Source organism: Peromyscus maniculatus, chromosome 14 (genome assembly GCF_049852395.1).
Source record: "Peromyscus maniculatus bairdii isolate BWxNUB_F1_BW_parent chromosome 14, HU_Pman_BW_mat_3.1, whole genome shotgun sequence".
In the NCBI taxonomy this organism is placed as follows: domain Eukaryota; kingdom Metazoa; phylum Chordata; class Mammalia; order Rodentia; family Cricetidae; genus Peromyscus; species Peromyscus maniculatus.
Window position 1 is genome coordinate 48,189,068 of NC_134865.1, and position 13,173 is coordinate 48,202,240.

The 13,173-nt window shown below is 44.3% G+C and overlaps 1 protein-coding gene across 11 annotated transcripts in view; it reads left to right on the forward strand.

Annotated features, from left to right (window-relative positions):
- Syne2 (spectrin repeat containing nuclear envelope protein 2) overlaps positions 1-13,173 on the forward strand; it is a 320,688-nt gene that overhangs the window by 124,599 nt on the left and 182,916 nt on the right. For all 11 annotated transcript variants that reach the window (XM_076550884.1, XM_015992010.3, XM_076550887.1 and 8 more), the window contains exons 29-33: positions 1,096-1,243; positions 2,055-2,656; positions 5,633-5,812; positions 7,305-7,455; positions 12,542-12,700. In XM_076550884.1, the coding sequence (XP_076406999.1) occupies positions 1,096-1,243; positions 2,055-2,656; positions 5,633-5,812; positions 7,305-7,455; positions 12,542-12,700 (1,240 nt within the window). The remainder of the gene's footprint in view (positions 1-1,095; positions 1,244-2,054; positions 2,657-5,632; positions 5,813-7,304; positions 7,456-12,541; positions 12,701-13,173) is intronic.

Genomic DNA, 13,173 nt, shown 5'->3' on the forward strand with positions numbered 1-13,173 from the left:
AATGAATAAATGAGGTTGGGGTATGTGTTCCCAGCACATATCCCTGCCCATCTTACATTGGCAGCAGCCAAGATTCACAGAGTCTGTGTGTTACACATGGTGATGTTTTAAATTATTATCGGTGGAATCTGTTTGCTGGGCCCCATTTATTTTCATACTCCTGAAAAGCAATTATGCTTGTAATATGGAAATGTGACAATTCCATAATTAACAATAAAATAATTTTGAGGTTTATATTAGTCCTGAAGTCCAAGTTAAATTTCATCTTTATTCATATATTTCAAAGAAGAAAGTTTTATATTTTCAAAGAAAAATGTTTAGTATGCTTAGTAACAATTTTCCGTTCTGTGTGGCAGCCATTAACTTATATAGAATGTTTAGGTGCTGAAGTGCCTTGAAGGGCAGGAGAGGAACATCAGTCGTGGTGACATCAGAGGGGCCGAGGATTTGGCTCAGGTGGTAGAGAACTTGCTGATGCATGGAGCCTTGCGTCCTGTCCTAGGCACCATGTGAAGTGGATGGAGGGCTGCGGATCTGTAATCTTAGGGTTTGGGATAAGAAGTTTAAAGTCACCCTGGCTTCCTAGGAAGTTCAAGGCCAACCTGGGCTGCATAAGACCCTGTCTCAAAACAAAACAAGCAAAACAAGCAAATCATCAGCACTAGAGAACTGAGTTAGAGTTGTCCCAGGCGGCCAGGATGATAGCGAACCCAGGTCTCTTACTAAATAAATGTTCGAGTGAGTGGATGGTGTGTGTGTGTGTGTGTGTGTGTGTGTGTGTGTGTGTGTGTGTGTGTGTGTGTGTTTACTTGGATACATTATTTGACATTTTAAATTTGATTTAGTACTGAGGATAAAATACAGAGCTTCATGCTTGCCGGACAAGGCAGTTTACCACTGAGCTATAGCCCTGCCCGACTTCTTTGGCACTTTGGATCTGTGGGTTTGGGTTTGACTGTGATGGTTTGTACATGTCATTATATATATTTGTACTGGGTCACCGTTTTCTTCTTTTGGCTAAATGGCAGTGTTAGCACGTGTTTATAGGACAGTTTTGCTACTTTCCCGTCACGTCTGGTTGGTTTTTCCGCCCAGAATGGAGTCCCTGGAGATGGCGCTGCAGATTGTACTGCCCCTGGAGAAGGAGTGCGCTCGCCTCTGTGACCCCCACCTGCCCTTCTGTACGGTGGCTCTCCAGGGCCTGCATCCTGTGGAGCTTGATGGCATCTATCAGAACCTTCGGGTGAGTAAATTCTCACAGTGTATTTACGAGATCTTCAGTTCTTCAGACTAACAGATGTTCAAAGATTTTTTAACTTTTTTTTTTTTAAAGTGCAGTGTTGATTTAGAGCTTAAGCTATGATATAAATACCTTAATAATTTATACCTGTTATTCATTTCTCATTTATTCCTTGAAGTTCCAAGGAGTAAGTAAAGGGATATTTTCTTTCAGTTCAAAATAAAGCCTTTCTTAGGAAGGTCTCAGTGACTGAATTTCTAAACACTGTGATTGGCTCAAAGGTTGAAGCTGGCATATTCTTCAGTTTACTCATTCCTGATCACGTTTTAAATACCTGCGATCACCGACAGACGTGTCACTCTCTCTCCGTTGGTCTGTAATTACTTTCTTTGAAGCAGTAGATCTATGTACTTGTTTTTTGGGGGGAATTCAAGCATGAAGAAGGTGTTAGATAAAGAAACAATCAGCATCGGCTCATTTGTCATTGAGATGTTTCCTGAGTCTAAAACCTTCGGCTTTGGTTCAACTCAGACACATTTTTGTAGATCAAATTTAGACAGTACTTTGTTCTCTCTGTCTTAGTTTGTGCTCTGTGTGTGTGTGTGTGTGTGTGTGTGTGTGTGTGTGTGTGTGTGTGTGTGAGAGAGAGAGAGAGAGAGAGAGAGAGAGAGAGAAAGAAAGAGAGAAATCACTCGCACACATGTGAGTGAATGCACACACACAGCTACCCATGCATGAGCATGGTGCATGAGATTCAATCCAGGGCTTCTTTCTCTTTTCACTGTTTCTGTTTTGTTTTACTTTTTAATTTTAGGATATTCAAGATGCCATAGCAAAGCAGATCAGAATATGTGCCAATTTAAAGGAGCCGAGTGACTCTATACCAAGGGATTTACACACACTGGATCAGTGTGCAATACAGGATATTGTGCTAAAATGCAGACTCCAGCTGGAGGCCATGAACCGGAAGGCAGAGATGAGAGAAGATGCCCTGGAGGCTCTGGAAGGTTTTTTGGCTTCTCTGAGAGCAGCTAAGCTCTCTGCCCAGCCTCCTGCAGACCCTCGTGCCTCCAGTGCACTAGAGGATGCTCCGGCAGGGAGAACTGTTGAGGAAGACATTCTCCTGATGAATGAGAAGGCTGGGCCTTTGGATGAACGCTTGAGGATGCTTGGCATAGACGTCAAAGATGCCGAGGGAGGGGAGCACACCACCTGTGAGAAACTTCTTGGTGCTGTGCCAGTGAGGTTCTCAGACTCGCGTGGCCAGAGTGAACAGGAAGGACTTACGGAGGACAAGACGTTACTGGAGGCTTGTAGTTCCAAAAATCATGAGCTCTTTAAAAACATTCAAGACATCCAGAATCAGATCGGTAAAATCGGTCTGAAGGATCCCACCGCTCCGGCCGTGAAACATCGGTAAGGATGGCGTCATCCACAGTGACACTTGCTGTGTTTACAAATACTTCTGGATCTTTCTATCTCTGACTATTTGGTGTTCTGCATTCTGTTCAGCCGAGTTTTCAGGAAAACTTACTTTTTATTGATAAGGTTCCTCTTCAAAATGTTCATTTTTTTTTTTTTTAAAACCCCTTCTGCATTTCTTTTCCTGGACGTGGGAGAAGTGGAGTGAGATCCGGGTGAAGGACATAAGTTACTTTCTTGGTCCTTCATTCTTCTCTCGTGTGCAGTGTGGCCTTCCCTTCAGGGTGAAAACCTAGCAGGTCCCACCGACGTAGTTCATGCATGTCTCAGTCGCTCCTCTCAGTTACGTCTCCCTGTGCTTGTGATAAAATACGGACAAAGGGGGCCCCCCCAGAGGAAGCATTACTGCCTCCCAGTTTGGGAGTTAAGTAGGTCATGGCGGGAAATCCTGGCCTCGGCTGCTCAAGGCAGCTGCCGACCATCATCAGGAAGCAGAGAGCCACAGATGTTAGTGTTCAGGTCTTCTTTTGATTCTCTACTGGAACCCCAGCCCATGGCATGATGCTGCCCACAGTTAGTGTGGGTCGTCCGTCACACCTCAGCTACTCAAATCTAGATCACCCCACACAGGTGTGAAGTAATTCTTGCCCCTTTCCAGTTGACAGGGTCGGCCATGGCAAAATAAAAGGAATTATGGTCGAAGGCCACCTGCCATCACGTGTCCCTGTACTTCCTTAGTTCTCTGGTGCTCTCCTCCCCTCCCAGCAGGATTAGAGTGGTGCTGAATTCAAAGAGGCATTGTGGGAAATGAATGAGGTTGGCAGTATACAAGCCGTTTTAATTTCAGCACTCAGAATATGGCCGCCAGATTGATCGTGAACACTGAGGCCTTAGCAGGAGTTACTCTTGTGGAATCTTCTTCTTCTTCTTAATAAATATCCCAAACATTTCTCACTCCCTGTCACTTTAGCTTCTCCGACTTGAGTTGGTGGTCTCTTAGGAGTTTTTAGCTCACCCACGTCTCTTAGTTAACTATGCCCTTCCCTCCAAAATTCCCCCTCAGGCCCAACGAGACTTTCATCCATCGAGCGCCCCAGTGTGTCATGAGGTATTGAACTAATCGTTTGTGTAGTTATTACTTCAATAAATTTTAATTGTGTGTTCACCATAAGCAATGGATGCTAATATATGAATTAACAGCCATACATTTATAAATGACAGTTACATATTCATGTAACTGTGAATAGAGCAAATAGATATTCCATGCCAGAAGTTTAGGGTATTGGGAATACGGCACTTAACAAAAGAGGCCGAAAGTTCTCGACTCTTCTAGAGCTCATTAGTGTCTAGGAGGGGTAAGATATGTAGTGGGACTGGAGATGACCAAACCTGAGGAGACAAAGCTGAGTAGGGAAGGAGTCAGTGGTTGCGATGGCAAGGTGGGTGGCCATGGGAAGTATCACTGTGAACAGAATGTGTATCACATAAAATTCAAGAACAAGCCTGGTGACCACATGGAGGAAGAGCCTGTCAGGCTGAGGGATCCATAGTAGACAGCCAGGTATGAGTGTGGAGAGGCAAGGAGGTGGGAAATACAGTACTGTGGGGAGGGAAATGGAAATGAGATGTTAAGGGTGGGATGGGGAGAACTCATATGGGGCTATGTTGCCACTTGGGCTTTCTCTGTGAGTGACCTGGATGTCATTCCAGGGTTCTAAGCAGTAGGAAATGATGTGGTTTAAAACATAACTGGCTCTCTATAGCTGATATACCAAAAATGGACTAAGGGAGCCTAGGAGATGCTGTCCCAGGGAGGGAGGGATGATGGTGTCATGGACCGGTGGTGAGGTAGAAAATGTTTAGGTACTGTGTAGTTTTTAGTGTTTGACCTGAGAAGCTAGAAGAATGGAGATACCATTAATACATGAGAACGGCTGACCTTTTCTAGCTATGACAGATGGGCTGTGCTCCTTTGAGAAATGCTAGGTTTGATGTAGCCATCTCAACATGGCCTAAAGATGAATGAAGTCAGGAGAGAGGTCTGAGCTGGAGATGCACATTTGATTGCTGTTTCTAGTCATGAGGTTGACTGACACGTGCCAGAGAACTGAGTTTAGATGATGTGAGAAGAGGTCCAAACTGTGCCTTCAAGGGTGCTCTGTGTTAAGAGATCAGTGTAATAAGGAAGCACCAGCTGAAGATGGGGGATGTAAGGAGATCAAGAGTGGCTTGGGAGCCTTACCCCGGAGGAAGTGACCATCTGTGTGAGATGCTCCTGGCCAGTGGAGGAGGATGAAGACCTAGATGGAGCTGGCATTTCCCAGTGTGAGGGTGCTAGGAATCTCAGTTTGGGTGAATGAGTAAGGAGTGCAAGCCAGTGGGTGAGAAGCGGATTCCAGGACGAACTGGAAGTGAGGAGGTAGAACCTGGGCAGTTGCAGTTTACACTTATGCAATGGCATTCTTTCTCCAGGGCTGGATTTCAGGATAAACCCTTAGTTCAGTAGCTCCTTTTAGAATTGGGAGAGCTTTTTGTACGTGACATGCATAATGTCCCATTGTTTCCTTCCTCCTTGGTTCCTCCACCCTTCCTTAGAGGCCTGGCTTTGTTCAACCACCTATCTATTCATGTTATGTATTCTGCATACATTCTCTCTGTTTTCTCTCATATGTCCATACATACATATATTCATCCAAGGGGAAAATGCTATTGCTTATGGCTTTGTATACTTATTATATTTAATTAAAATGCCAGATAGTATTCTGGTAATGCAAGGAGCCCTCTGATCTCTGTAATGCAGGAATAAATTCCTGTACTTATTATTCAGGAATTCCTTTGTAGTAGAAATATTTAATTTTGCCATTAATCTCAAGAGGACAATGAAAGCGCATTCCTGACATTTCCCATGTTTTTTGTTGAATCAACTTCATTAACAACTGGCTAATACATTTTTTAAATTCCACACTCAAGGAAAAAGTCATTACTCAGGCTGGATAAGGACCTAGATGGATTTGAAGAGGAGAAGATGCGCATACAAAAAATGGCTGATTCTCTCCCAGAATTCAAAGATGGCAAAGAGAAAATGGTGATTCAGCAGTGTCAAGATACAGCAGCCTTGTGGGAGGCAACGAAAGCTTCTCTCACAGAGAGGTAAGAGAAAAATCCCTCCTGAGTCTGAAAATGTGTCTGTGGAGTCAACATCCTGAAGTGTTTGTATTGCAAACGCATCCCTTGGACTCAGAGAGGGGCAAACGCAGGGCTTCACCCTGTAGTTCACAGACCAACATCTGTCACATGATGTTCTGGCACATCCTGACAGCACCCACCTCTGTGGCTGGGGCCACTTCCCTCCCTCTCTCCTTCAGGAAGCACATGACCTGTTTGCTGTGAGAAGTCTGAGCTTTCCCTTAGGTTAACCTTTCTCCACCCTTGATTCAGCATGCCCTATATGTAGACAGAACCTGTGTCCGAGGAAGCCATGATAAAGCCCACCTGTGACATATGATCTAGTCTAATTCCATAGATCAGAGTGCCTTCTTTAAAGTCCCAGGACTAGGGAGTACCTAGTTATACCAGAAACCAAGTTAACTCCCATGTTCATTGAACTATTTTACTTTCTAAAAAGGGCTGAGCTGAGAATGAGTGGAATAGATGGTCCCATAAGTGGGCTGTGCAGTAATATGTTTTAAAATCTCAGATAATGCCAGGCAGGGGCTGTCATTCCAACGGGTCTTGTGGTTGATGGGATGGAAATGCTGGTTCTGTCAAGGTGTGAATCCTGTAGATCTCCCAGAGCTTATGTGTGTTGACATGTAATCCTGTAGATCTCCCAGAGCTTATGTGTGTTGACATGTAATCCTGCAGATCTCCCAGAGTTTATGTGTGTTGACATGTAATCCTGTAGATCTCCCAGAGTTTATGTGTGTTGACATGTAATCCTGTAGATCTCCCAGAGTTTATGTGTGTTGACATGTAATCCTGTAGATCTCCCAGAGTTTTTTTATGTGTGTTGACATGTAATCCTGTAGATCTCCCAGAGTTTATGTATGTTGACATGTAATCCTGTAGATCTCCCCAGAGCTTATGTGTTGACATGTAATCCTGTAGATCTCCCCAGAGCTTATGTGTTGACATGTAATCCTATAGATCTCCCCAGAGCTTATGTGTGTTGACATGTAATCCTGTAGATCTCCCAGAGCTTATGTGTGTTGACATGTAATCCTGTAGATCTCCCCAGAGCTTATGTGTTGACATGTAATCCTGTAGATCTCCCCAGAGCTTATGTGTTGACATGTAATCCTATAGATCTCCCCAGAGCTTATGTGTGTTGACATGTAATCCTGTAGATCTCCCAGAGCTTATGTGTGTTGACATGTAATCCTGTAGATCTCCCCAGAGCTTATGTGTGTTGACATGTAATCCTGTAGATCTCCCCAGAGCTTACATGTGTTGGCATGTTAACATAATTAGTAAAGGTACGAATCTGGTGATTATTTATTTCTACAATCTATTTGCTGTATCATCGTTCTTGGTAATGTAATCAAGCTGTGTGGAGAGGGAAAGTGTGTGTGACCCCTGAGTTGTGGCGACAGCTCACACAGCATGACTTTCAGGCTGTTTCTCTTTCTTTTGTCCTGCATAGCCTTGAACAGTGCGGAAGTGTTCTGGAGCTGTTGAAACAATATCAGAATATTAAAAACAACTTGACGGCTTTGATTCAAAAAGAAGAGGCTATCCTCTCCCAGCAAGCTTCCTACATGGGAAGGGACAACCTGAAGAAGAAGGTGGCAGAGGTGAGTGAGGCCACCTTTCCAAAGAGCCGTCCCGCAGGGCGACTTGGCTGAGGAGCCGGACAGGAAAGAGGGTGTGACAAACCACGTTTGAAACTTGCTTTAAAGGAATTTAGTAGTGACTGTTCCACGAGGCATCTAGGAAGTTATCTGCTTTATCACCAGGGCTGGAAGAAAATCAGTTTCCGAGTTGGTAGCAGATTACTTTGGTTTGGGCTTCAGTCCTGGGAATGTGGCTGCAGCAGAGCCTAGGACCACCCGCTGCCCCTCCACAGGACTGCCAGGCACCTTTGCCCCAGGCTGCCCCTCCACAGGACTGCCAGGCACCCTTGCCCCAGGCTGCCCCTCTATAGGACTGCCAGGCACCCTTGCCCCAGGCTGCCCCTCTGTAGGACTGCCAAGTGCTCTTGCCCCAGGCTGCCCCTCTCTAGGACTGCCAAGTGCTCTTGCCCCAGGGCTTACGACTGAAAAGGAACCTGAGCCCTCATGCAGGCATGCGGGATGAAGATTTCAGGAAGCCCTCTCTTGCTAACAGACAAGGAGGACATGACAATTCCCATATTCATTTTTCTGTAAAGATGTGCCATCCAAATCCCCCAGGGGCCCATCTGTGTTGATGGCTTTACTAATCCCAGCTCCATGTTGCTAAGGAGAACAACATCTTTTGGACACTAGATGTCATTATTTTCTATGAATTTACATGGTTAGATAGGAATACACCATACTATTTACTCTGTGACTATACATCATCAGAATGATGCCTTTCCCACCGGCTCATGAGCTCTAAGCTATGGGGCTGTCGAGCTGTCGTAAGTATGTATGGCATGTAGTCTTCTTGATGCATTTGATTATTAGAGAGTAGTTTTATTAAGCTTGCTCTTTATTTTTAATAGCTTTTTTAATTAATTAGTTTTACGTAGAGGGTGTTTTGCCTCCATGTAGGTCTGTGCACCAGGTACCTGCAGAGCAGTGGTCCTCAACCTGTGGGTCACGACCCTTGGGACTCTAAAGACCACTTTACAAGGGTTGCCTAAGACCATTGGAAAACACAGATATTCACATTACAGTTCATAATAGTAGCAAGATTACAGTTACGGAGTAACAGTGAAAATAGATTTCTGGTTGGGGGTCACCACCACATGAGGAGCTGAATTAAAGGGTCACAGTGTTAGGAAGGTTAAGAACCGCTGCTATAGAGACCAGAAGAGGATGTTAGATCACCTGGACCTGATGCTACAGGCAGTCGTGAGCCACTGTGTGGGGGCTGAGACTCTAACCAGGGTCCTCTGCAAGAGCAGCCAATACTCTTAACAGCGGAGCCATCTCTCCAGCCCCCTAAACTTATTTCTTGAGAGCAACTCAGTGGAAGTATGTATTGACCAAATTAGATTTTGAAATTTTTATTTATTTAAAAAATTTAAAGATTTATTTATTTTAGGTGTACAGATGTTTTGTCCACCTGTATGTATATGTACCACATGCATGCCTGGTGCCTACAGAAGTCATTAGAAGGCATGGGACACCCTGGAACTGGGTGGTTGTGAGCTATCATGTGGATGCTGGGAACTGAACCTGGGTCCTCTGCCAGAGCAGTCTGTGCTCTTAACTTCTGAGCCATTGCTCTATCCCCAACAACCAGATTCTTAGGGGTGACTTAGTCTTAGAACTGCCCGTCCCCATGCTCCGATGACACTGAGATTGTCAGGGAGAGCCTTTGTCTGAGACGCATTCTGTCAGGCTATTCTGTAGAGCTGTCCAATCTAAAGAAGCCTTGTGGAGACATTGGATGTCCGATGGGGACTGTGTGGCTGATTTCCTATCAGACTTCATTGAAGGAGGCCACCAAGATCATGAGCAGGCCATTAGCTGGGGTTCCTGAGAGTCAGTTTTCCCAGTTCCTTCCAACAGAGGCAGCTCTGAGCTTCACTGGCCTGGAGATCTAGAAGAATCCCGCCCTTGTTTCCAGCAGACCTTAGAAGCTCTGGATTCCTTGGTTCTTAGAGAATACGGCACATGCAGCCAGTTCAGAGTTCCAGTTCATAGTTACTCTTGTGTTTTCCTTCTCTAGTCTCTTGTCTTGGGTTCTTGTTTCAGGATGAAGTCTCTGCCTTGTTCAGCAGGACCCAGGTCCCCACCTTCTGTACTGACTGGATACCTGGCTCCTCTTGCCTTGTAGCTTCTCACTGTGTATATAAATCTTTGGCATTTCCAGTTCCTGGCCGTAGTCCACAGGAGCTAACAGGCCTTTCCTGATATGCTAAGGTCATATCTACCAAGTACCTAGTAGAGTTACTTATTACTTATTACTCTTAACATCTTTTTTTTTTTTTTTTTTTTTAAAGATTTTATTTATTTATTATGTATACAGTGTTTTGTCTGCATGTATGCCTGCAGGCCAGAAGAGGGCACCAGATCTCCTTACAGATGGTTGTGAGCCACCATGTGGTTGCTGGGAGTTGAACTGGGGACCTCTGGAAGAGTAGCCAGTGCTCTTAACCACTGAGCCATCTCTCTAGCTCTGGTGACTTAACATCTTCATGAGTGTCAGCCATGATGCCCAACCCTCTGTGGGACCCACCTGTAGCTCTTCTTTGGTGCTTGAACATCCTTGGCATAACTCCATACCTATAAACTATCCTTTCTAGAGAAGTCATTTATCTGATTTTTTGGTTAAATTTCCATCCATCAGCTAGGCAGGGGCTTTATCTGTCATCCTGCAGACTAGCCCAAGTGTAGACTCTCTGGCTTGACAGGTTCTTTTTGATGGTCAGCTTTGCCCCATCTATGACAGCCTCTCCAGAGAGTCGGCCACTTACTTCTGAGGATGCATGTAGAGTAGGATGCGTGATTCTGAAGTGTCTTTTTAAAACTGTCATCCAATTGTCCTGCTTGTGCCTGCCTTCTTTCATGAGTACCTAGAGGGACTGATTAGTCTTTTTTTGGAATTCTGAGACCCAAATGGACTTACCTCCTCCTGGCTTCCCCTGTCCCTTCCCCTCAACCCCTGTCCTCCCTGCTAAGGTTTCAGCTTTCCCTGGGTTGTTAAGTTACTGACCTCACATTCTCCAGCTTGCCGGCTCCTCTGCTTCTCATCTCTCCCCTGAGAGCTTTCTTATCTTCTGTTCTCTTGGTGCATGGTTGCACCCTTTTCCCTTGTCAGCATCTGGGGAGTGAAGAGACAAGTATATACTTAATCCACCCTGTTGAATTTGAAATCTAGACGGCGTTTTTTTATGCATTAGCGAGAAAAAGAAAATACAGAATAACCGTTGTAAAGCCTTTCTGCTAAGTGTTTTAAACTATCTGAGGGCTGGCAAGATGAAGGGGGGGATCTGTCTCCATGCTTGACGAGCTGAGTTCAGTCCCAGGGACCCACACGGAGGAGGAGAGAAGCAGCGGCCACCGCTTGCTGTAGTAGGGAAGCAGTGCTGGTTAGGTTTGCCTGAACTTCTCACTGTAAAGGATGTGGGTACAAGAGGTATTTTAAAAACTAATAATTGCCAGGGTCATAGATTAGAAGAAGAATATTTGATCAGAGTTCACGAGGCTCTGTAAGTCAACATTGGTATCTTCCTTGATCACTCCACTTTATTTCACGAGAAAGGATCTCTCTGAACCCTGAGCTTATCGACTCAGCCAGGCCATCTGGCCAGCAGCTGCTAGGGATCTTGTCTCTGCCTCCCCAGTGTGGGGACTGCTGGAGCTGGGGATCCGAACTCAGGTCCTCCTGGCTACGTGATACGAAGCTCACTGGACTGAGCTGTCTTTCTAACTCCCTTGCTTTTGGGTTCGGAGACAAGATCTCCTTGTGTTATCCAGAGTGGCCTTGACGTTGGCAATCCTCCTACCTCAGGCTCCGGAGTGCTGGGATTATAAACACGTACCACCAGGCCTGCTTTTAAGATTCAGTATTTAATATTCAGTATTGGAACTTCTAATGTTAAGATAATTCTTCATTCACATGGAACTCTATGTCATAATGAAGTGCCCCTTCACACCCTTTATTCAGCTTCTCCAGTGATAGATTATAACAAGAAACAGATGTCAGTGCAGTCAAGAAACAAAGAGTGTACATACAGCACAACTCCCTCCTGCCATCAACTACGTCCCACGCTAACCTCCTGCCTCACCCCTGGATGGTAAAAACGGATTCCTCTCGGGGAAACATAGAAACTGGATAGTTTTATTTTCTCTTTTAACACAACAGAATCAGTCTTGCTTTTGTTTTTTTGCTAGGATCTTATTTTGCATGGGCCGGAAATATGTTTTATAATATTATAAATATCTCATAGTTTTTTCAAGGCATGATGCTGCACACCTGTACTTATAGCACTGAGGAGATTGACAATCTCAGGACAATCATGAGTTCAAGCCTGAGGTACATAACCAGACTCTGCCCAAAAAGCAAACAGATGTGGCACTGAGGTAGAGCTCTTGCCTAGGATGCATGAGTCTTTGGGTTTGACTCCAGTACCATACTTGTTAAAAATAAAATTTTAAGAATAGACACATGTTTCGTAATGCAGAGCAGAAGGAAAATTGAGTAGATTATCATTGAAATAAAAATCAAAGGGCTAGAGAGATGGCTCAGAGGTTAAGAGCATGGCTGCTCTTCCAGAGGTCCTGAGTTCAATTCCCAGCACCAACATGGTGGCTCACAACCATCTGTAATGAGATCTGGTGCCCTCTTCTGGTGTATGCAAAGCGTGACACTGTATACATATTAAATAAATAAATCTAAAAAAAAATTGTAACAACTGTCCATTGGATAAGTAGAACATTTCCACTTGCATTGTATCTTTTTCATTTGTTTCATATTTACTTAGAGAATGAGAGCACATGGCTGTCCCAGAGCACATGTGAAGGATAACTTGTAGAAGGGAGGTCATTGGTCCTTTCACCTTGGGGTTCTGGGGATTAGACACAAGGCTGTGAGGCTTGGCAGCAAGGACCTTTCTTTACTAATCCATCTTGTTGGCCCTTATCATTTTTTAGGTTGAATAATAAAAACATAGAATTGTTATTCTAGCAGCCTGTCTATATGCATGTTTTGAATATGTCAAAAGCATATTTTTGCTTTTTTTTTCAGATTGAAACTGTCAAAGAAGAGTTCAATGAACATTTAGAAGTTGTAGACAAGATAAATCAGATTTGTAAAAATCTACAGTATCATCTGAATAAAATGAAAACCTTTCAAGAGCCCCCTTTTGAAAAAGAGGCTAATGCTATCGTGGACAGATGGCTGGATGTATGTGATAAGTTCCTTAACTGAGAATTCTGTTTCATGATGAATTGATATTTGGGGAGAATGTCTCTAGTATTCGTATGATACTGAAAATTTAAGCTGTCATTCTTTGTTAAAAAAAAAAGTAATATATTATTTATAACTTAGTAATATATTATTATAACTTAATTAATTTCATCTTGGAGTTAGACATTGCTAACAAATGGGACTACAGTCTTCCAGATTGTGTGTGTGTGTGTGTGTGTGTGTGTGTGCACACATGTGCATGTGTGCCTACCTGCTGCCAGGTGTGGTGGTGTATGTAATCCAGCACTCGGGAGGAAGTGACAAGTCAGGAGTTGAAGGCCAGCCTGAGCTGCACGAGTGCCAGTCTCAATAAATAAAAATAGCCAGGCACGTGGTGAACGCTGTCAGTGCAAGCACTTGGGTGGCAAAGGCGTGCTGATCTCTGCGAGTTCAAGGCCAACCTGGTCTAC